Source organism: Triticum aestivum, chromosome 1D, assembly GCF_018294505.1.
Source record: "Triticum aestivum cultivar Chinese Spring chromosome 1D, IWGSC CS RefSeq v2.1, whole genome shotgun sequence".
NCBI classification, from domain to species: domain Eukaryota; kingdom Viridiplantae; phylum Streptophyta; class Magnoliopsida; order Poales; family Poaceae; genus Triticum; species Triticum aestivum.
The window spans coordinates 66,827,327-66,852,667 of record NC_057796.1 but is presented as its reverse complement, the minus strand read 5'-3'; the positions used below and the strand labels follow the sequence as shown (position 1 = coordinate 66,852,667).

The 25,341-nt window shown below is 43.3% G+C and overlaps 2 protein-coding genes across 2 annotated transcripts; one reads left to right on the top strand and one right to left on the bottom strand.

Annotated features, from left to right (window-relative positions):
- The first annotated feature begins 13,874 nt into the window (after positions 1 to 13,874).
- Positions 13,875 to 17,972, top strand: LOC123180340 (nuclear envelope-associated protein 2). Its single transcript, XM_044592374.1, has 6 exons — positions 13,875 to 14,138; positions 15,149 to 15,573; positions 15,664 to 15,771; positions 16,183 to 16,644; positions 16,770 to 16,871; positions 17,489 to 17,972. The coding sequence occupies exons 2-6, from the start codon at positions 15,379 to 15,381 to the stop codon at positions 17,657 to 17,659; spliced, it is 1,038 nt and encodes a 345-aa protein (XP_044448309.1). The 5' UTR covers positions 13,875 to 14,138; positions 15,149 to 15,378; the 3' UTR covers positions 17,660 to 17,972.
- A 279-nt stretch (positions 17,973 to 18,251) lies between these two features.
- On the bottom strand, positions 18,252 to 22,183 carry LOC123180339 (pto-interacting protein 1; the record flags this gene model as incomplete). Its single annotated transcript, XM_044592373.1, is given in 8 exon segments — positions 18,252 to 18,636; positions 19,117 to 19,203; positions 19,299 to 19,431; positions 19,519 to 19,792; positions 19,906 to 20,032; positions 20,103 to 20,350; positions 20,462 to 20,569; positions 22,171 to 22,183. Coding segments are annotated over 7 exon segments (1,089 nt in total). The 3' UTR covers positions 18,252 to 18,501.
- Positions 22,184 to 25,341: the final 3,158 nt, after the last annotated feature.

Here is a 25,341-nt window from a genome sequence, read left to right as displayed (position 1 = left end):
ACCAAACGTCACAACGTAACTGGGTGATTATAAAGGTGCTCTACAGGTGTCTCCAAAGGTACTTGTTGGGTTGGCGTATTTCGAGATTAGGATTTGTCACTCCGATTGTCGGAGAGGTATCTCTGGGCCCACTCAGTAATACACATCACTATAAGCCTTGCAAGCATTGTGACTAATGAGTTAGTTGCGGGATGATGTATTACGGAACGAGTAAAGAGACTTGCCAGTAACGAGATTGAACTAGGTATCGAGATACCGACGATCGAATCTCGGGCAAGTAACATGCATACCGATGACAAAGGGAACAACGTATGTTGTTATGCGGTCTGACCGATAAAGATCTTCGTAGAATATGTGGGAACCAATATGAGCATCCAGGTTCCGCTATTGGTTATTGACCGGAGAGGTGTCTCGGTCATGTCTACATAGTTCTCAAACCCGTAGGGTCCGCACGCTTAACGTTACGATGACAGTTATATTATGAGTTTATATGTTTTGATGTACCGAAGGTTGTTCGGAGTCCTGGATGTGATCACGGACATAACGAGGAGTCTTGAAATGGTCGAGACATAAAGATTGATATATTGGAAGCCTATGTTTGGATATCGGAAGTGTTCCGGGTGAAATCGGGATTTTTCGGAGTACCGGGAGGTTACCGGAACCCCCCGGTAACTTAATGGGCCTTAGTGGGCCTAGGTGGAAGAGAGGAGAGGAGGCCAGGGAAGGGCTGCACGCCCCTCCCCCCCAGTCCAAATAGGTCAAGGAGAGGGCGGCGGCGCCCCCCCTTTCCTTCCTCCCCTCCACCTCTTCCCCCTCTCTCTCCTAGTCCAACATGGAAAAGGGGGGGAGTAGTCCTACTCCCGGTAGGAGTAGGACTCCTCCTGGCGCGCCTCTCCCCTTGGCCGGCCGAACCCCCCCTTGCTCCTTTATATACGGGGGCAGGGGGCACCTCTAGACACACAATTGATCATTGATCTCTTAGCCGTGTGCGGTGCCCCTCTCCACCATATTACACCTTGATAATATCGTAGCGGTGCTTAGGCGAAGCCCTGCATCGTAGAACATCATCATTGTCACCACGCCGTCGTGCTGACGAAACTCTCCCTCAACACTCGGCTGGATCGGAGTTCGAGGGACGTCATCGAGCTGAACGTGTGCTGAACTTGGAGGTGCCGTGCGTTCGGTACTTGATCGGTCGGATCGTGAAGACGTACGACTACATCAACTGCGTTGTATTAACGCTTCCGCTTTCGGTCTACGAGGGTACGTGGACAACACTCTCCCCTCTCGTTGCTATGCATCACCATGATCTTGTGTGTGCGTAGAATTTTTTTGAAATTACTACGTTCCCCAACAAGCTCGCCATGGCTGCCTCGCCCGTAGCGGGCAGTGCTACCTCTTGAGCACTGCGTTGGTTTTCCCTTGAAGAGGAAAGGGTGATGCAGCAAAGTAGCGTAAGTATTTCCCTCAGTTTTTGAGAACCAATGTATCAATCCAGTAGGAGGCTACGCGCGAGTCCCTCGCACCTACACAAAACAAATAAATCCTCGCAACCAACGCGATAAGGGGTTGTCAATCCCTTCATGGTCACTTACGAGAGTGAGATCTGATAGATATGATAGGATAATATTTTTGGTATTTTTGTGATAAAGATGCAAAGTAAAATAAAAGCAAAGTAAAAAGCAAAGAAAATAACTAAGTGTTGGAAGATTAATATGATGAAGATAGACCCGGGGGCCATAGGTTTCACTAGTGTCTTCTCTCAAGAGCATAAGTATTTTACGGTGGGTGAACGAATTACTGTTGAGCAATTGACGGAATTGAGCATAGTTATGAGAATATGTAGGTATGATCATGTATATAGGCATCACATTCGAGACAAGTAGACCGACTCCTGCATGCATCTACTACTATTACTCCAGTCATCGACCGCTATCCAGCATGCATCTAGAGTATTAAGTTCATGAAAATAGAGTAACGCCTTAAGCAAGATGACATGATGTAGAGGGATAAATTCATGCAATATGATAAAAACCCCATCTTGTTATCCTCGATGGCAACAATACAATACGTGCCTTGCTGCCCCTACTGTCACTAGGAAAGGACACCGTAAGATTGAACCCAAAGCTAAGCACTTCTCCCATTGCAAGAAAGATCAATCTAGTAGGCCAAACCAAACTGATAATTCGAAGAGACTTGCAAAGATAACCAATCATACATAAAAGAATTCAGAAGATTCAAATATTGTTCATAGATAAACTTGATCATAAACCCACAATTCATCGGTCTCAACAAACACACCGCAAAAAGAAGATTGTAGAAGCCCTCCGTGATTGATGCCCCCTCCGGCGGAGCTCCGGAACAGGCCCCAAGATGGGATCTCGTGGGTACAGAAGGTTGCGGCGGTGGAATTAGGTTTTTGGCTCCGTATCTGATCGTTTGGGGGTACGTAGGTATATATAGGAGGAAGGAGTACGTCGGTGGAGCAACAGGGGGCCCACGAGGGTGGAGGGCGCGCCCTGGGGGGGTAGGCGCGCCCCCTACCTCGTGGCCTCCTCTTTTGTTTCTTGACGTAGGGTCCAAGTCTCCTGGATCATATTCTTCCTAAAAATCACGTCCCCGAAGGTTTCATTCCGTTTGGACTCCGTTTGATATTCCTTTTCTGCGAAACTCTGAAATAGGCCAAAAAACAGCAATTCTGGGCTGGGCCTCCGATTAATAGGTTAGCCCCAAAAATAATATAAAAGTGAATAATAAAGCCCAATGATGTCCAAAACAGTAGATAACATAGCATGGAGCAATCAAAAATTATAGATATGTTGGGTGCCTCCGGCGGTGTACCGGGATATGCAATGAATCAAGAGCGACATGTATGAAAGAATTATGAACGGTGGCTTTGCCACAAATACGATGTCAACTACATGATCATGCTAAGCAATATGACAATGATGGAGTGTGTCATAATAAACGGGATGGTGGAAAGTTGCATGGCAATATATCTCGGAATGGCTATGGAAATGCCATGATAGGTAGGTATGGTGACTGTTTTGAGGAAGGTTTATGGTGGGTGTATGATACCGGTGAAAAGTGCGCGGTATTAGAGAGGCTAGCAATGGTGGAATGAAGAGAGTGCGTATGATCCATGGACTCAACATTAGTCATAAAGAACTCATATACTTATTGCAAAAATCTACAAGTTATCAAAGCAAAGTATTACACGCATGCTCCTAGGGGGATAGATTGGTAGGAAAAGACCATCGCTCGTCCCCGACCGTCACTCATAAGGAAGACAATCAATAAATAAATCATGCTCCGACTTCATCACATAACGGTTCACCATACGTGCATGCTACGGGAATCACAAACTTTAACACAAGTATTTCTCAAATTCACAACTACTCAACTAGCATGACTCTAATATCACCATCTTTATATCTCAAAACAATTATCAAGCATCAAACTTTTCATAGTATTCAACACACTCATAAGAAAGTTTTTACTAATCTTGAATACCGAGCATATTAGGATTATTTAAGCAAATTACCATGCTATTTAAGACTCTCAAAATAATCTAAGTGAAGCATGAGAGATCAATAGTTTCTATAAAACAAATCCACCACCGTGCTCTAAAATATATAAGTGAAGTACTAGAGCAAAACTATATAACTCAAAAGATATAAGCAAAGCACACAGAGTATTCTAACAAACTCCAAATCATGTATGGCTCTCTCAAAAGGTGTGTACATCAAGGATGATTGTGGTAAACTAAAATGCAAAGACTCATATCATACAAGACACTCCAAGCAAAACACATATCATGTGATGAATAAAAATATAACTCTAAGTAAAGTTACCGATGGAAGTAGACGAAAGAGGGGATGCCTTCCGGGGCATCCCCAAGCTTTTGCTTTATGGTGTCCTTAGATTATCTTGGGGGTTCCATGGGCATCCCCAAGCTCAGGCTCTTTCCACTCCTTGTTCCATAATCCATCAAATCTTTCACCCAAAACTTGAAAACTTCACAACACAAAACTTAACAGAAAATCTCGTGAGCTCCGTTAGCGAAAGAAAACAAAAGACCACTTCAAGGTACTGTAATGAACTCATTCTTTATTTATATTGGTGTTAAACCTACTGTATTCCAACTTCTCTATGGTTTATAAACTATTTTACTAGCCATAGATTCATCAAAATAAGCAAACAACACACGAAAAAAACAGAATCTGTCAAAAACAGAACAGTCTGTAGTAATCTGTAACTAACGCAAACTTCTGGAACTCCAAAAAAACAGCCAAAATAGGACGACCTAGAAAATTTGTTTATTGATCAGAAGCAATTGGAATCACTATTTTATCACGTTCTGGTGAGTTTTAACAATTAGTTTCGTGAACAGAAAGTTTCTGGAAATTACAGCAAGATCAAATAACTATCATCCAAGAAAATCCTATAGGTTTAACTTGGCACAAACACTAATTAAACATAAAAACACATCTAACCAGAGGCTAGAACAAATATTTATTCCTAAACAGAAGCAAAAAGCAAAAAACTAAAAATAAAATAAAATTGGGTTGCCTCCCAACAAGCGCTATCGTTTAACGCCCCTAGCTAGGCATAAAAGCAAGGATAGATATAGGTATTGCCATCTTTGGTAGGCAATCCATAAGTGGCTCTCATAATAGATTCATATGGTAGTTTTATTTTCTTCCTAGGGAAGTGTTTCATGCCTTTCTTTAGTGGAAATTGGAATCTAATATTCCCTTCCTTCATATCAATAATTGCACCAATCGTTCTAAGGAAAGGTCTACCAAGAATAATAGGACATGAAGGATTGCAATTTATGTCAAGAACGAAAAATCTACAGGCACATAATTCCTATTTGCAACAATAAGAACATCATTAATTCTTCCCATAGGTTTCTTAATAGTGGAATCCGCAAGGTGCAAGTTTAGAGAGCAATCATCAAAATCACGGAAATCTAGCAAATCGCCCAAAGTTTTGGGAATAGTGGAAACACTAGCACCCAAATCACATAAAGCATAGAACTCATGAGCCTTAATATTAATTTTAATAGTAGGTTCCCACTCATCATAAAGTTTTCTAGGGATAGAAACTTCCAACTCAAGCTTTTCTTCATAGGATTGCATCAAGGCATCAACGATATGTTTGGTAAAAGCTTTATTTTGACTATAAGCATGAGGAGAATTTAGCACGGATTGCAACAAGGAAATACAATCTATCAAAGAGCAATTTTCATAATTAAATTCCTTGAAATCCAAAATAGTGAGTTTATTAACATCTAACGTTTTGATTTCTTCAATCCCACTTTTGTCAATTTTAGCATCAAGATCTAAAAACTCCGAATTTTTGGAACGCCTTCTAGGTAAAGGTGGATCATATTCAGTCCCATCATTATCAAGATTCATATTGCAAAACAAAGATTTAACTAGTAAAATGCCCGTGCGTTGTCATGGGCTTTTGAAAAAAAAGATAAGGTACTACTCACTGAATTAATATTACCGAGAACAATGTCGTCTAAGCTAACTCACATCTCTTTTTTTGATAGTCGACTAACACACATCATATTATCAAACACAATAATCTTAAAGCACATACAGCCGGTCCCCTCAAATCTGCGGACACGCCCGATCATTGACCGAACAGGAGAGAGAAGGAAAATGGCAACCCAACCCGACCCCTTATATCATCCCCGGTCTAGGCTATCCGCAAACTCTCATATTGACACCAAACATGGGGAGTATATGAGGCTCATAGACGTGCATGGTCGATCCGCCACGTAGGATGTGGCCCACCATGGACTACCTTTTCTTTCTTTTCTTTCTCTCTCTTCATCTCCATCAAGCACATGCACGTCACCGGATATATAAGGGACAAGATGAGGAGTATGATTGCATGAACGGACAAATAGAGGCTCAAAACGGACACTGACTGGGCGCTTCCGTGGACTTTTAGGGTGCGCGGATTTGCTAAATCCGGCTATAGATGTTCCTATTGACAACTCAAACAGTCGTGTTTTTTTAGTTGGAACGGGTTTTGTTTTATTCATTCATTTCAGCACGATCCGAGACCAAAAACATCACGAATACGATCTGATATGTACCTGGCCCAAGTTTCACATAACTTATTCACACAATCCTCTTTAGTTAGCCAAAGAGAAGCTCCATTAGTCAAGCATCTCACCCATGCCACCCTGAAACTCCTATCTTGATCGCATGCACTCCTTTACCTCCTCAACAATAGGACATAGATTGATCTATCAATTTCCGAGCTTCTTAATTTAGCCGCCACTGTTTTTGAGTCTGCTCCAAGATAAGCTTTGCCACGTCCAATTCACGTGCAAGCTGAGCTGCCCATCGTATACACCGGACGACATTCCATTATGGAAATCTGGTAGAGAGGTGAACATCTACAAGGCTATAAATCAAAACGAACAAATCAACTATTCATAGATACCAAATTTAAGAAGCTCGCAAAATGTTACTGCTATAAAACTGTATAGTGCTACCCATCTTCATGTTGTTCCCTCCGTTCGTTCAAATTGAAAATAAGTAGAAGAAAAAGAAAAAGAAAAAAAGATTACAAAATACTCCCTCCGTTCCTAAATATAAGTCTTTTTGGAGATTTCACTATAGACTACATACAGAGCAAAATGAGCGAACATATACTCTAAAAGGCGTCTATATACATCCGAATCTAGTCTCTATAGTGGAATCTTTAAAAGGAATTATATTTAGGAACAGAGGTAGTACATGTCTCGTGCAGTCAGGAACTTCAGATTTTGAATAAGCTTATGCTTGTACTCATCTTCCAGTACTATATCATGAGCCAAAGTAACTAAACATCCTCCATCACCACTTGCAAATCTCAGAACCTCCAATCCTTGATGCACTAAACTGACTTTCACCACAACCAGTTCTTTCCCTCATCGTCCCGCTTGAATGAAAAGGAGACTGAAAAGAAAGCGATATGAGTACATCAAAGAATCAGATGAGGGCTATTGACAATCCATAAATCCCATGAGTCCTACTGGTGGTATACATGAATAACCAAATGCCATTTACAATTCTCTTGAAGTTGGGTAAATAGAATGTTTAACCAAAGCACATCTTACAACCACACATTAGAGGTTTGATATCTTTCAGGCCAATTGCAAAAAATGATGAACACTCTGACTACACTAAGAGAATGGATGCGACGTGATGTGAAACATATACTGACATTGCATCATGTAAAGGGTTAGTGATGGTACAGATTATTTGTTGTTATTAGCAAATCCTTTTCGAGACCATGGATGACTAACACGATGTTGCAATCAATTTGTAATTAAAGAGACCAAAAGTTATTTTTTTAACCAGAAAGTCCTTGCGCTGGAGTTCAGACAAACCCCTCAATAACATGACCAAATTTGTTTTGACTCTGTTTATCACATATCAAGTACGAACCAGCAAACATACAGACTTGTGAAGCTGATAAGAAATCATCAAAGTTATGTGAACTTGGAACTAAAAGTCCAACAGAGGAGCGAGGAACTAACCTTGTTATCATTTCTCTGAAGTCTGAACCTCGCCTAGTTCTTGGTCTAATGTGAGTATGCTTCAGAGATAATGATTTCTTATGTAACATGCGCTTTCACATCTGAAAGAGCTACAGAATATGCTGACAGACCGTGCACTTCATAAATCAAGCGCATAAAATTTATTTTTGTCGTCAATATGGAAGATTAAACGTTAGTTCAAATTGAATAATACATCAGAATTGTCATTTCTGACTTTTCATCCATCACTGAATAAAAAAGGGTCAGTGTCCACTAACCATGCAGATGTGCTGACCATGGGATATTTAGGCTGACGTAGATTGGAAATCAAAGCTACAAAATGACTAACGCAGCGTTTGGATGTAGATATTGAGGCCCAGATTTCGACATTGGCATTTGGTTGCTCGAATATCGCTGTTTGGTTGTGCTTGACATTGAGTCATGGAATCGAGGCTCAATATCGAGTCGTTCCCTCTTTCACATGCACTCCCTCCCGACCAATTCGGAGGCCCTGACCAATTCAGAACGCCTTCTAGGTAAAGGTGGATCATATCCAGTCCCATCATTATCAAGATTCATATTGCAAAACAACGATTTAATAGGGGACACATCAATAACTTTTAGATCTTCATCTTTATTTTCATAGAAATTTGAAGAACACGCTTTCATAAAGCAATCTTTCTTAGCACGCATCCTAGCGATTCTTTCTTTGCACTCATCAATGGAAATCCTCATGGCTTTGAGAGACTCATTGATATCATGCTTAGGAGGAATAGATCTAAGCTTTAAAGAATCAACATCAAGAGAAATTCTATCAACGTTCCTAGCCAATTCATCAACTTTAAGCAATTTCTCTTCAAGCAAAGCATTGAAATTCTTTTGCGAATTCATAAACTCTTTAACACTAGTCTCAAATTCAGAGGGCATCTTATTAAAATTTCCATAAGAGTTATTGTAGGAATTACCATAATTATTAGAGGAATTGCTAGGATAAGGCCTAGGATTAAAGTTTCCTCTATACGCGTTGTTACCAAAATTATTCCTACCAACAAAATTCACATCCATAGATTCATTATTATTCTCAATCAAAGTAGACAAAGGCATATCATTAGGATCAGAAGAAACACTCTTACTAGCAAATAATTTCATAAGTTCATCCATCTTTCCACTCAAAACATTAATTTCTTCTATTGCATGCACTTTTTTATTAGTAGATCTTTTAGTGTGCCATTGAGAATAATTAACCATAATATTATCTAGGAGTTTAGTAGCTTCTCATAAAGTGATTTCCATAAAAGTGCCTCCCGCGGCCGAATCTAAAAGATTTCTAGAAGCAAAATTCAATCCGGCATAAAAGTTTTGTATAATCATCCACAAATTCAAACCATGAGTAGGGCAATTACGTATCATTAATTTCATCCTCTCCCAAGCTTGTGCAACATGTTCATGATAAAGTTGCTTAAAATTCATAATATCGTTTCTAAGAGAGATGATCTTAGCGGGAGGAAAATACTTAGAGATAAAAGCATCTTTGCACTTATTCCATGAATCAATACTATTTTTAGGCAAAGACGAAAACCAAGCTTTAACACGATCTCTAAGCGAAAAAGGAAATAGCTTCAACTTAACAATATCATTATCAACATCTTTCTTCTTTTGCATATCACACAAATCAACGAAGCTATTTAGATGAGTAGCGGCATCTTCACTAGGAAGGCCGGCGAATTGATCTTTCATGACAACATTCAACAAAGCAGTATTGATTTCACAAGATTCAGTATCGGTAAGAGGAGCAATCGGAGTGCTAAGGAAATCATTATTGTTGGTATTGGTAAAGTCACATAATTTGGTATTATCTTGAGCCATCGTGACAAACGAGCAATCCAACACACGAGCAAACAAAAAGCAAGCGAAAAATAGGCGAACAAAAAAGAGAGGGCGAATAAAACGGCAAGGGTGAAGTGGGGGAGAGGAAAACGAGAGGAAAATGGCAAATAATGTAATGCGGGAGATAAGGGATTGTGATGGGTACTTGGTATGTTGAGTTTTGCGTAGACCTCCCCGGCAACGGCGCCAGAAATGGCTCGTTGTCGGGAGTCCAAATCTTGACTCGACCTTACGTAAGCCTCCCCGACAACGGCGCCAAAAATCCTTCTTGCTACCTCTTGAGCACTGCGTTGGTTTTCCCTTGAAGAGGAAAGGGTGATGCAGCAAAGTAGAGTAAGTATTTCCCTCAGTTTTTGAGAACCAAGGTATCAATCCAGTAGGAGGCTACGCGCGAGTCCCTCGCACCTACACAAAACAAATAAATCCTCGCAACCAACGCGATAAGGGGTTGTCAATCCCTTCACGGTCACTTACGAGAGTGAGATCTGATAGATATGATAGGACAATATTTTTGGTATTTTTGTGATAAATATACAAAGTAAAATAAAAGCAAAGAAAATAACTAAGTGTTGGAAGATTAATATGATGAAGATAGACTCGGGGGCCATAGGTTTCACTAGTGGCTTCTCTCAAGAGCATAAGTATTTTACGGTGGGTGAACGGATTACTGTTGAGCAATTGACAGAATTGAGCATAGATATGAGAATATCTAGGTATGATCATGTATATAGGCATCACGTCCGAGACAAGTAGACCGACTCCTGCCTGCATCTACTACTATTACTCCACTCATCGACCGCTATCCAGCATGCATCTAGAGTATTAAGTTCATGAAAACAGAGTAACGCCTTAAGCAAGATGACATGATGTAGAGGGATAAATTCATGCAATATGATAATAAACCATCTTGTTATCCTCGATGGCAACAATACAATACGTGCCTTGCTGCCCCTACTATCACTGGGAAAAGACACCGCAAGATTGAACCCAAAGCTAAGCACTTCTCCCATTGCAAGAAAGATCAATTTAGTAGGCCAAACCAAACTGATAATTCGAAGAGACTTGCAAAGATAACCAATCATACATAAAAGAATTAGAAGATTCAAATATTGTTCATAGATAAACTTGATCATAAACCCACAATTCATCGGTCTCAACAAACACACCGCAAAAAGAAGATTACATCGAATAGATCTCCACGAGAGAGGGGGAGAACATTGTATTGAGATCCAAAAAGAGAGAAGAAGCCATCTAGCTACTAACTATGGACCCGAAGGTCTGAGGTAAACCACTCACACTTCATCGGAGGGGCTATAGTGTTGATGTAGAAGCCCTCCGTGATTGATGCCCCCTCCGGCGGAGCTCCGGAACAGGCTCCAAGATGGGATCTCGTGGGTACAGAAGGTTGCGGTGGTGGAATTAGGTTTTTGGCTCCATATCTGATCGTTTGGGGGTACGTAGGTATATATAGGAGGAAGGAGTACGTCGGTGGAGCAACAGGGGGCCCACGAGGGTGGAGGGCGCGCCCTGGGGGGGTAGGCGCGCCCCCTACCTCGTGGCCTCCTCTTTTGTTTCTTGACGTGGGGTCCAAGTCTCCTGGATCATATTCTTTCTAAAAAATCACGTACCGAAGGTTTCATTCCGTTTGGACTCCGTTTGATATATCTTTTCTGTGAAACTCTGAAATAGGCAAAAAAAAACAATTCTGGGCTGGGCCTCCGGTTAATAGTGAAAGAACATGCGGTGCCCCCATGTTTGGTTCTGGTAATTGATGACAATCTCTATGGACTAATGGTTGCCTTGAGTTATATTTGAAGGATTTGTCCATAGGCATTTCTTGAAGTTCATGTGTTGGTTTCAAGGAGTTTATGTGGTGACCAAGGTGTTATTAAGGAATTATCCAAAGATTGGTCATGTGAGAGTTGAGCTTATTGCAAGCATGTCTTGGAGAAGAAGATTGTGTGATCATTCATGTATATCTTCAAGACATCATCCAAATGAAGAGAGTTGAAAAGATTCATGGTTGATCAAGACTAAGTCAAGAGTGAATCAACTTGATCAACTCACAAAGCGTAGAAGATGTACCGAGAGGGATCAAGCGATCCCATGGTGTGGTAAGCATTGTCAATTACGCTTTGTGTACTAACCCATGATCTTCGTGAGAGTTCTTTGTGAGGTTAGGTTGCGGTGTGCAAGTTCAAGTGAAGCATCATGAAGAGATCTGCTTGAAGCTTGCCGTCCATTGTGGTGACAATGGACTTGTGAAGATGTTGCGGTGTGCAAGTTCAAGTGAAGCATCATGAAGAGATCAAATGCTTGAAGCTTGCCGTCCATTGTGGTGACAATGGACTTGTGAAGATGTGCGGAAGAGTGGCTTACCCATAGTGGAGCATGGGGGAGCAATCAACTAGTCTTCATCGAGCCAACGCAACCAAGAAAGGTGGTCCAACTTGAGGGAGTCAAGATCGTCATCATCTAGCTCAAGTGGACCATGTGCAAGGCAAAGGTTTGCTCTTGATAGGTTTTCTATTTTACCGGTCTCATGATGGTAGTTGGGAGACCGGGTTATAGGATCGATTGTCGTACTATCAAGGGGGGCTCTCGATGAGTAGCTTGATCGTATCGTTCATAGAGAGCTCAAACCATTGCATCCTTACATCATCTTTATTGGTTCTTGTTTGGTTCTTCTCTTTGTGAGTTTTGAAGCTTATGGTCATCTTGATGACAAGTTCGAGTTCGTCGAAAACGGAGTTCACTCGCATCTTCTATGATGTTTTCGATGTTGGAGGTTATGCCGGTTCTTCTCGGTTGGAGGTTTCACTCCTCTATGCGCTGTTTTGATGCTACTCGTCTCCCTCTATCCAACAAGCTTGAGTTTGCTCAATTCGGAGCTCATATGCTGAAGTTATGGCAGTTTTGGTTTCCTAGCGGTAGTACCGCGGGCCGGAGCGGTAGTACCGCTGGTAGCCCCCAGCCGTAGTACCGCTGCGGTCTCGTGCTAGTAGCGCCTCGATTCGAGGGGTCTTTTTTCGTGTCGGGTTTTACGGTACTAGCCGCGGCAGTGGGGGCCGTAGTACCGCTCGTATGCGGTAGTACCGCTCTAGGCCCCGCGGCAGTACCGCGAGGGGGAGCAGTAGTACCGCTCTCTGCGGGGCTGAAGTGGGGGTAACGGTTGGATAATATAGCATGGAGCAATCAAAAATTATAGATACGTTGGAGACGTATCAAGCAGCAGGGAGCCCTCGAGCTCTGCCGCGTGCAACAGGGCAGCAACGATGGCCTCGAGCTCCGGCATGTGTAGCAGAGCAGCAGAGACGGCGCCGTTGAAGGCCGACCGACGCCCACATTAGCTCCGGCGACGAGCTTGCCGGCGGGGACCCGGTTGCCTTTTGTATTATTTTTCAGGGACTCGATTGTTTTTATTTTATTTTCAGGGACTTGATTGCTAATTGAGGGAATAAAGATTTATTTTATTTGAATATGTGGAAGAGACACTCACATGTAGGCCTCACATGTAAGTTAACTATCAAATAAATGGTCAAACGAACTGTTATCTTACATGCAGATCCCAGCTGTCATAAACCTGATCAGATGTTAACCACTCGTCCATTTGGATTTTTTGAGACAGCCGACGCCAACTGTGATAGGTATTAGTCACAAACAAATTTTCGGTTGTTTTTTTATACAAAAAGTGATAGTTTTATGCTATTCACTCAAAATGCGACGGTAAAGAGCTTGTCGTACCGTCGCGGTGTTAAGACTAGCCACAATGGGTAGTAACATAGACTAGTAACATGCATATGTTACCAGTCTATGTTACTACCTCTATAGTGGGGAGTAACATATGTGTGGTAACATGTAACACTTTATTTATTAGGCTATAGACTCATTTTGCCTTGATATGTGTGATGTTACTCATACTACTAGTAAGGCTGGTCATAGTGGGAGTAACTTAGTTAGTAACATAACGCAGTTCAAGACAAGTTTGCTTATGTGACATGTATTTAATAAGGAGTGATGTGTTTAGAATAACATAATATGTTATTGTAACATAACACTTTCCAAGAGAGGATGAGTCTAGAAGCTAATAAATGAAGGCAACTATGATAGTACATCTATGTTATTTTACACTATGGAGATAATAACTTAGACTAGTGTCATGACACTAGCCTAAGTTACTCTCCACTATGACTAGTCTAACTAGCTATGTTACCTCTCTTTCTTCATTTATTGCTTGTCACATCATCTATTTTATCTAGATATGTGTGATGTTACTATCCATGTTACTCTCATTGTGGGTAGTCTAGCACAGCGGCACCACCACCACAACCCTACGCTACGCGTACACGGAACCGGGGATCCAATCCGGCGCGCGGCCACGTGCCGCACAGCAGCCCAGAAAATTTCGGAGTTTGCCGCGCGCTGACGCCGCCGGGGCCCACGCGCCAGCATTTCAGTTTCGAAACCCACAGCTCCCGTTCTCTCTCCCCTCATCAATCTCCTCCCCTCCGCCACCAGACACTGCGAAAAATCAGGGGAAGCCCGTCCCAGAATCTCAAAAACCCTACTCGCCAGTTCTCAGCAATGGGGCCGTAGATCTCCGCAGGAGGGAGGGAGCGGAAGGAGGGCTCTTCTCGGGCGGGTCTGTGGAGCTTCCCGTGCTGGGATTCGGCGACGGCGGCGGCTGTTGGGGACGAAGGTGCGAGATTTCTCCGGTCTCCCTGTGTTTATGCTTCGTCCGTGATGCGGTGGTCGCTGTGTTTGTTGTTACGGGTCTTTTTGCTGGGGGGTTGAAAGATTGCGAGCTCGGAAGATTTGAGCGGTGAATATGCGGCGCTCGATGTTCTTGAGTTTGCCCTGCAAATCTTTGGAATCTTGTGCCCTTTTTTTGTCTGGATTGTTGCCCCGGTTTGAATTATTTCGAACTAGGAGGAAAATCTCCAATTGTTTCTTTTTTATTTTAGCCCCACAATCCACGGAAATCAAGTACTCCCCGTACAATATTCCTCGAAAAAGAAATGAGTGATTTTTTCGAGGAACTACTACTCTGTGCCTGTGCCTGTCGGCAGTATTTAATTGAGCACTTAAAGTTTCTGTCGGATTCTTTGGAAAATTTGAACGCGTTTGAAAATTTGCAGATGCGCAGCTTCTTTTTGTCCTCATCTACTAGCTGGAATCTCGATTGGAAGATGCTTTTTGTTTTGTCCCAATACAATACTTGTCAGTAATTTCTTTTGAAAGCCTGATATCTTCTTCATATAACAGATTGTTTTTCACATGGCCGTAGGACAGGACAATATTGCAGTCAATTTATTCTGTAAAAATTAACCTGTACCGCGGAACGCGTGAGTTGACTTGAACCACCAAGAACATGCTATGTTTGCAGCGTAGTGTCCGCAAAGTTGACCAAGTAGATGCTTCAGGAGTTGATCCCTTAATTGTTCGCCATGAACAAGTTGCTTGAACAACATTTTCTTACTTTGCTTCATTTACCAGCCATCCATTACTAATACGTAGTACAAAACTATGTCGACCACTGAAAGCAACACTTCTGTCAATTACTTGCCAACTGTCTAGTGCCACAAGAACTCGTACCCGTGATCTGAAGTAACGGATGCTTTCAGGCCAGTAACTTAAGGGCAACACGGTGCATGTAGCAAGCATCACCATCTTTCTCTGCCCCTAAATTTGTGCAATTGTTTTGTGCAGTGAAAGCTACCGGTTGACTACTACTGGCCTCTGAAAGAGAGAAGTTTGTGAGGCGGCTAAGGTGTTTGATTTGTCAAAGAGGAGCTCTCGGTGCCCTTATTTTTGTCTTGTGCATGGGATGCTTGCTGTGAGCCGCCCTGTTTGTTCTTGGAGAAAATAGGACAGTGCTCCCAGGATCTGAGTTTTAGCCTTTGGGCTTAAATCTTGTCTGTTTTGTTCGGGGCTTGGCTATGGCAGTTTCAGACAAGGCGGTACGACCATGCTCATCGTCTTCGTCGGGTTTGGACCCGCTGTTGAAGGATCTTACAGAGAAGAAGTTGAGCTTCAGAAGAAACGTGGCATCTCTGGCATCTGAGCTAAAGGATGTGAGGCACAAGCTTGCTTCGCAGGAGCAGTTGTTTACTAGGGAATCCCAAACTAGGGAGGTTAGTAAATTTCTACTACTCGGTAATTTCTACCTTCAGCATGGCTTACAAAGTTACAAGTTTGATCTGACTAGGGAGAGAACGTTGCAGGTTGCAGAGACGAAGGCAAGGAGCATGGAGGAGGAAGTGAGTAAGCTGCAGAAATGCTTACTGGACAAAGATGAGCAGCTAAATGCAACGAGAGGGATCACCGAACATGTGAGGAGCTCCCTCCATTCTCCATTTGGGGTTGCATTCCCATTTTTTTTAAATTCTCCATTTCTATTCCATGATGAATTGGTAAAGTTTGTGTTTTGATATTAACTCTAGATTCCAGACATGTTTTAAAATTGAGTTGAATGCAGTGCAACATAGTGGGTGACCATGTATTTGCTTGTAAAATTGCTTTCATTCGTTTCTTTTGCTGAATTGGTTGTGCCTGTCTTTTGCTGAACTGATGGTGATCTGAGCACCTGGAAAAGAGTAGTACCATTTCACATCTTCATACTTGTAATCTAAAATCTTCTTATGCGTGACGTACCTCATTATGATACTGGTTTCCCAACCCAAATGATTCCATTTCTCTTCAAATTGGAATTCTCTTTGTCAATAACCTGTAATTATGTGCAGTACCTCGATGATTTGGATGATCTTAAATCACGACTATCAGTTACTCAAGCTACAGCAGAAGCCAGTGCTGCATCAGCCATGTCGGCTCAGGCGCAGTGCTTGTCCTTGCTGAGAGAGCTGAATGAGAAGGACCGCTCGCTGAAAGAGCACGAGCTTCGAGTTAACAAGCTTGGCGAGCAGCTTGGTCTTCTCCAGAAGGACCTTGAGGCAAGGGAGCTTTCACAGAGGCAACTCAAGGATGAAGTTTTAAGGATTGAGACCGATATCATGGGTGCAGTTTCCAGAGCTGGGTCTAGTAAAGATAACGAGCTTCCGAAGGTTTTATCCGATGTTTCACCAAGGAATATCGAGAATATTAGCAAGCATTTGAATACTAAGGATACAGAGATTGCTAGGCTGAGAGATGAAATTAGGATATTATCTGCTCATTGGACAAACAAAACAAAGGAACTAGAGTCGCAAGTAAGTTGTCTTCCTTGCAACCACAAAATAACGAAATGTTGCCTGAAATTGTTTCGCGGGCATTGTTTTTGCTGCAATGAAGCTTTGTAAGTTTACTCAAGATATGTTTTTTTGCTGAAAAACAGCTAGAGAAGCAGCGAAGAACAGACCAGGAGCTGAAAAAGAGGGTTCTAAAACTTGAATTCTGCCTTCAAGAATCACGTTCTCAAATCAGAAAACTTCAGAGGGTATGTACATATACATGTGTATCCTTTTCCTTTAACAAGTGAAAAAGGAAACATGACTTCGATTTCGCTTGCTCCGCTATCATCATTGTCCATATCCATTTATGGCCTTCTTGGATTGAATATATGCTACCTTATCCCAGAGCATCAACGCAAGATCTCTGACAGTTAAAATTAACAAATCAAATAATCAATGCCATGTGAATGAAGCATCCCTGCTACGGCAGTTGGCCATAATCATGTGTGGAAAATGTCCAGGTCAAAGTCAAACAGATCGCTGATTCATGTGTTCTGGAAAACCCTATTGTTTAGTATCAGCGGTCTCATCTTCTCTGGTACCAGCTAAATCATGCATGTGTGCAATCTTTTGCTCTAGAAAACTTTAGGAAGAAATCGAACACTCCTGGCCTCTGCATTGATTGATGATGCCTGCAATAAAATATGCTGAAACAATGCATACACTCTTTCGCCATGTTTTTGCAATGAACTGTTGAAATAATCAATGTCAACTAAACACATGTCGAAATCTTGAGAAGATTTTCATGACTCTCACTGATCAGCTGGGATCATTGAGAAATCCGAACCCGAGACTAACTCATCGGCTCTTGCCTCTGCTGCAGTTGGGGGAGAAGAGGGACAAGCAGCTCAAAGAGCTCAAGGATCAGATGGCCATGAAGCAGCCCAACGGCCCTCGCCATGACGAAGGCAAGAAGCCCTTCTGGGAGAATGATACGTTCAAGTTCGTCGCCGGCATGTCAATGCTGGTCGTGATGGTCCTCGCAAAGCGTTGAGAACAGCGTGATCTTGTGTAGAGAAGTTGGAGACTCTAGACTTTAGGTGAGCAACTAGCTCGCTCTGTAGCTTTAAGAAGCCAGCCATGTGCTGGAGTAGCGTTGTAAAATTAGGTTTAGGCCTGGGCATGCTGCATGGTCAGATGTTCAGAGACCAGAATTCGTCGACATCCAGGTTTAGTCCTCTAGACCGTAGCAGTGTAGCTCAGCTGCTAGTTCATGTATGGTAGTTAACTGTAATCCTGTACTTTATGATGTTTAGTACTCTTAAGCATCTATTCTTCTAATATAAGACATTTGGTACTCTTTAGCATCTACTTCCTCTGTAAACTAATATAAGACATTCTACTGTTCCTCTGTAAACTAATATAATACGTTTTAGATCACCAAAGTACATATAAGATGTTTGAGATCACCAAAGTACATTGTTAATTCTTGCTTCTTGAGTCCATTATGCGATTCTTTTCCCCTTCTGTTTCTGTTTGAGATTCCAGTAAAATCTTAGCAAGATTCCTGTTCCAAACAAGGCTATACAGAGATAAATCCAACACAAAATGAGAAATTTGTTCTGGAATCTGGACTTGGAAGCAAATGACATAAGCTCACGCAGCAGTGTTTATTTTCTTCCTTTTTCTGTCTGATGACAAGTGTTCTAGGTACTAGATACTTGCTGACCTTGCAACCGATACAAAGAATCAAATATTTCTGGTACTAGAATCTCGAGGGTTACAACTTGGGAAGAATAATCACAAATGTACAAAAACCGCCTGCCACGCGCCCCGCAAGAACAACAATTGATGGCTCATTTTTCCTTATCTATTATATCATACAAGGAGTGGAGCTTAGCGTCCGGCATGCTCAGCCCCAGGGTGGGCTGCTCGCGCATTCAGCAGGGGCTGGAGCGCCTTGACGACGATGCTCATGTTTGGCCGGAAGTCGGCTTCGTATTGGACGCACAATGCCGCGACGGCTGCAAACTGTTTGAAACAACAAGCAGAAAAAGAAATGGTGTCACAAGTGGCTTTGCCGAAGAGTACCTCGACTTAGTTATGACAGATGGAACCAAGCATGCTCCAAGAATGATGTTAATTTCAGTAGCGGGACATATTTTATGAGCATAAAAGCAGCTGCAGAAATACTTTTTACTATATGTGACAACAAACACAGTTTCTGGAAATGAAATTCTTAGCTAGTACTCCCTCCGTCCAAAATTACTTGACGCTCAAATGGATGTATCTAGCACTAAAATAATGTTACATACATCCGTTTGAGCGTACGTAATTCCGGACGGAGGGAGTATTACTCATCCATTCAAAACAAAAATGGCAAGCTTGGTAAGTTCCAGTAAGATCAGTATTTTATTTTCCACATCTTTATACTTTATAAAATACTGATAACTGACACAGACTGCTTAACTCATGCATTGTTTCGAAACCAAGAGAGGCTATTTATGATACCTTTGCAACAGCCTTAGGAGGATAGTCCCCTCCAAGTCTTGAGTCAACACATTGCCTAACCTTATCTTCACTCAGTCTTGGGGTGGCCTGCCAGTGTTTACCAAACAATTGTTAGAATTCCATCCACCAAACAGAACAGCTCCAAAGGAGATCACTTGTGCAGTATTGGGCACAAAAATTACCCATGTGACAAGGCTCTGCTGCCCCCTCGGTAATGTATGGTCGACAGGTTTCCTCCCAGTCAATAGCTCCAGAAGAACAACTCCAAAACTGTACACATCGCTCTTAGAGCTAAGTTGACCAGTCATCGCATACCTGATCAAAAAGTTTAAACAAGCTTAAGTTGAATGACTCCAAAGCTTCATGGAGCAAATGAACAACTGAAAGAAAACAAGAACATACTCAGGTGCATGGTATCCAAATGTTCCCAGAACCCTAGTTGAGTGAAGCCGGGCTGCCATGTCAGGAGCTTGGTTTGACAAATCGAAGTCAGCTATTTTAGCTACATCATCATCAAAGAGAAGAACGTTGCTGGACTTGATGTCCCTGTGTATGACGTGAGGCTGTGCTTTCTCATGAAGATACTCTAGGCCTTTCGCGGCACCAACAGCTATCTTCACCCGTTGTATCCATGATAAGACCGGACCTGGCTGAGCCCCTTTAACACCTTTCCTTCCTGTAAACATTTAAAGTAAAGGTTTATTTAACATAAGAACTTAACTGCGCCAATAGATGAATAAAATAACATTACACGAAATGTTCAAGACTTCAAATTGCACAAAACCATACCATGAAGCATATCATGAAGAGAGCCCATAGTGGCAAACTCATAAGCAAGGACACGGGTGTTCCCATCAAGACAGTAACCAAGCAACTCAACAACATTTTCATGCTTAAGCCTTGACACCATAGATACCTGTGAATGTAATTTGTGAGATAGAAGACCATAGTAAATGCAGAATTCCTAAACAGGGACAAACACGAACCTGTGCCAGCAATTCTTGGTCTGGCTGCTTACTGGAGTCCAGCTTTTTGATTGCTGCACCTCTACCATTTCTTAGAGTACCAAAATATACTCTGCCAAAGGAACCCTCACCAATCAAAGCCTCATCACCAAAACCCTTTGTAACCTCCCTAATTTCATCCATAGGAATGGTGGGAACTGCAATGGGTTGCACTTTCACAGGTTGAGGACCTTTGGGAATTGGATCGGCAGTGCGGTATGCATCATTCCCTGCAGATCAGTTGCAGTTCATTAGATAAATATTATCAGGCAACAGAAGTAAAATGCAGTATGAGAAATGGTATGATAGAATGGTAACAAAAAAGAAGTCAAAGTTATTACTTGCTGGATGGCTTCCTGGGTATTGATTCCTGTTGTCTGGTGCTCTTTGAGTATCTTCATCACCACAGCATCCAAAGCAAGACATATTCTTCTGAAAACAAGTCCTGGCTGGAACCAAGAATCTTTTTATCAGAATCAGCAGTATGAACGTAGATAGCTCATACAGAAACAAACAAGGGAGTACTCGGTTGGGAACATAAACGGAAGGTGACTTAGTTTCGATTCATACTTCATTCTGTAGATAGCGTAATGGCCCCAATGGGGAAACAGAAGTTGAATTTTAGGAAACAAGTGAATGAATGCTTGAGATGTACAGCTAAATTTCTCCTCTTCGTTCATTTTATCCCACTACTTTGCTTCCCTTCGTCTTACTTTCTCTCCTCTGTATCTATCTCAAATGGAAAAACCAAGCCCATAAGTGAACCATGACTTGCTTGCAGGTGCAGCATATTTTACGGTACATGCAGTAAGGGAACTACAGAAATCACGCATATATTTTCTATCAAGGAAAACAATCTCATGTGCACACCAAGTTCATGTGCAAACATTCTCTGTCAAGGAAAACCTAAAATATGGAGCCATTCCTCTGTGCTTTATTATTTCTTATCTTCCCAGGTAGGATTGGAATCTAAATGGAGGGCGGAAACTAACAACCACTACCAGCTATTATAGCTGACCAAAAGACAGCTCATTCTGCATCAACATCCTTGATACTTCTCAATATCCTACAGGTTTCATACCACATTGATCCAGACCCAATGACGCATAGCGGTTGGAAACGTGTTAGATTATTCATCCAGCTAGCAGCGGCTGGCCCACCGCACCAGATGAACACTCGCAAATTATGCGCTTCCTTTTACTAGTAAACAAGTGCAACCGCCACAAGGTAGCTATGATAAATGAGAGGGTGGGAGTACATTGCTACCTGGTCCACAGCTTTGAACTTAACGATAACTACTTCTAAATTTGCATGCAATTAAACTGAAATTGCGCGCAAACAATCTTGGCGGGCTGGCGGGCGCGCCAGCTCAGTTCTTCACTCGCTCTTGCCCACAGCTCAACCAGCCATGCAATTCCAACACCAACTAATTCGGGATGCACCCCAAAGAAGGCCAATCCAGAAGGTAACCACACCAGTCACTATTTATTAGCTCTCACACTCCCCTGGATGCTAATTGCTATATATACGGACGAAACATCATGCAGCTGTACCGCTGATTTATCATGCCACGCCATAAACTAGCCATTGAAGGCACAGCATCGAACTATTTCCTGACGAGAATCCAAATACCTATGCGCAGTTGACCAGTCGCAAGAACTGATTACTACCGAACTTAGAACCCTAGCTTGCTTCTTCACACTAGACGAAAGGGGGAAAGCTAGAAAACACTGTAATACAAGAATTCAAGGGCCCTCTTCTCTTTTCCCTCTCCCCTGCAAGAAGTCAAGCTTAGCACGCTACAAATTCCGCGACGAATCGGAGCAAATCGACCGGCAAGAAAGGGGAACCCGCCGAGATTCGGAGCTCGAACCCGCCAGAGGGGCACGGCCAGTCCCCGTCCCGCGAAGCGAGCCCGCCCAAGGACGAGATCACGGGAGATCCCGCGAGCGCCCGCAGATCGGAGCAAAAGGCGAGCTGCTGGGGGGAAAGAAGGGAGGGGAGGGGAGGGGAGGAGAGGAGCCGAATCCGGCGTGAGGACGGCGCGCACCTTGGGCGTGTCCCGGCGACGGCGGAGGGGCGGAGGAGGAGCAGGTAGCGGCGGAAGCAGGCAAGAAGGGAGAGGGAGGGGAGTAGCAACAGCGTCTGTGAGCTGTCCGGTCCACCCGCGGCGGCGAGCGAGGTTATATGCTGGTGCTGCGGGCTGGCTGGTCTACCGGTCGTACCTCCGTCCCCTCCGCGTGTTCGTCAGAACGCGTGTCTGGTGGGGTTGGGTAGGGAAACGGCCATGTGTTTTCTTTCTCTCATTTCTCCTCCTCTTCTTCTTATTATATATATAGAGTATGTGTAAATATATGTTCTCCCTTTGTGTTGATAGAAGAGTAAAAAGGCAGTGTCCAACATGTGTGATGTGTGATGATTGATCAGTTTCTTTTTTTGAAATAATGATTGGTCAGTAAAAAGGCCAAGAGAGATGCATACAGTGCTTTCGCAAAAAGAAAAAAAAAGAAAGTAGTTCTATCTAAATTGTTTAAGATGGAGCGGGCGTGATTATGCCGCCTGAATTAAGTGTGAGTTTAATCGTTATGCGTGCTAAAATCGCACACTAGATGAACGAGCACGGGAGGGTGACGGTGACTAATTGGGCCTTAAATATGTCGCACTTGGTCTTGATTGAGCCATCTAGTTGTGGAATTTGTCAAATTAAGAAGAATGGAGCCACCAGCAACGTTGACTAGAGAGGCTTGGACTAACAACTAAGTTAAAAGGGGGCCTCAGATTGGTGAAGACCGATTCCTGTGGCATTTTGTGGGTGTGGATGAGCGAGTTCCACGGATGCGTATCGAATTGACCTTCTAAAAATTGTGGTGAGACTATGGGTTTAGAAGATTTTTTATTTATTTACGAAGAGTAGCTAGTTTTCCTGTAATTAAAGAAGACGTTGTTTTAGTTGAATCATGTAGCGGTATCAAATAGTAAGTTTGTGACTTTAATACTTGCTCAGATTATACTATTTTTGTTTCCCCGCAATGAAAAAGTTACCCCCTCCACCCGCCGACGGCCACCACCTTGTCTTCATCACCCACAATGCCTCTGTTTAGAAGTGAAAGAAACTAGACGACGCAATCACCGACTCCCAGATATGACAATAATGAGAGAGCCACCGCAACGGGAAGAACCAGAGGAACTTATTTGCCGCCGCCATCACCATTGTTGAAGCCAAACAGACGACCAAAACCCTAACTCGGACTACAAACAACTTAACAACCAGCACGAGGAATCCGTTGACTCCCGGCGAGGGGGACGGGAGAAAAAAGTCTATTCACCAGTGTTTCCTATATATTCCCATATTCGATACATGATAAGTGTTGGAGACAGTGGCGACTCTATGTGTTTGATCCCACAACCTTTCTGATTACACCCTCAGCTTTACATAATATTATGTGAAAATTAGGATAGTTGAGAGAGTTTGTTACACTTGACCCCACTGCATTTTTGTGCTGGCAGGTTGGAGGCCCCTAATTACAGTCCTATCATACGACCGAATGAACAATGGTACACTACCAAAGTAAACACACGTACCACACCATGAGAAACTTCAATAGAAAAAGGTAAGATGAAGAACATGCAAGGAGAGCCGTGAGAGAATGAAAGCATTCACACGTCTATTTGACGTACACGACAGGGACACCGTCGCCGTTTGTGTAACCTCTCCGCGTACTCTTTCCATCGCCCCGTATTTGTTTTTTCCTGTCAAAAAATAAATACAGGAGAACTAATATGGTTAGTATTATTATTTTTATTTTTCTTAGCAGACACGAACATATCTCATGGCAGTACCTGTCAACCAACATCTTTGTATATTCGTGGTCTCATGAATGGTTGGATTCTTCCCGTGTGAGCTGGATTTGGCGCTGGGTTGGTGCCGGTGATGAGCACAGGCTCTGGTCTTCTAGGAGTAGTCCGGTGGCAGGTTGTGCCGTTGGGGTTGGGGGAGGATAGCGGCGGTGCTGGCTGGCTGGCTGGCACCCGGTTTTTATTTCTGACCAGACGCGCGCCGTCAGGTCGGGTCGGCTTGGTTCACATGGCACCGTGCTCTCCCTGTCCGTCACCTCCGGTTCTGGTGGCATCTTGGTCTTGGAAAGGGCCAAGGACAGGGTCAAAACTCCAGAGCGGTCACCTGATTTGTTCGGACGGGCTCGTTTAGAGCAACTCCAATGGGGCGACCCATTTGATCCGCCATCGTCTCTTTGGGTCAGCGCGGACAAAAGAGGAGGTCCAAAACGGCGACCCAAACTTAAATGGAGTCATCTTCGTGTCTGCGTCGACGCATTTGCGGCTTAAATTTGCGCCCCAAATGCGTCGGCGCGGACGCGAAACAGACGCCACGCGCACCTTCTCGGTGTCCGTCGTGGCCCCACCTGGCGGTCGTCCAACCGCCCGCCACCTACCTGGTCAGCTTAATTTATGACCTGGGATCCACACGTCAGCAACGATGGTCGTTCCTTTTTAAGCCGACCGTGCGGCAGGGCCGTCCTCATCCAGCCAGCCCCCGTCCCCATCTAGCCACACTCGCTCCCCCGTCGTCGGCAAACCCTAGCCAACCCTAGCCACCCCAGCCGTGCCAAATGGGGCTCTTCTCCGGCGCCGGCAGCAGCAACAAGGCCAAGGACAGGTCGCCCACCATCCCCTTTCCCCCGGAGTTTCTCCGCCTCCGTCGGCGCCAGCTCGCCGGCCGAGGCATCGCGTCAACGTGCCGGTGCACCAGGCGGAGTGGCACTGGCAGCACCGCGTGCCTCTCCCGTACCCCGACGCCACCCTGCCGCACGACTGGCACCTAGATCCGGAGAGGATCCCTGTAACACCCTGAGAATCATGCTACAGTAACCCCCTGTGATTAAGCTAGTCATGTTGCTAAACAGGGCTTGATCACATTTGAATCACACCCTTTTCAAGCTCCTAGTTCAAACTTCAAATATAATTAAAGTGGAAAATAAAAGTTTTCAAAAATTCAAACAGAAATGTTCAGTGGGTTCTAAATAATACACTGGTAATTATGGTGGAGAAAACACATTTTTATAAAATGTCTAAATACTTTTAAATGAAATAAAACAGAAAAGGAAATAAACAAATAAAAGAAAAGGCAAAACAAAACAGAAAACAGAACAAAAAAAAGAAAAGAACGAAAGCCCCCCCCCACTGGACCTGGCCCAACTGGGCC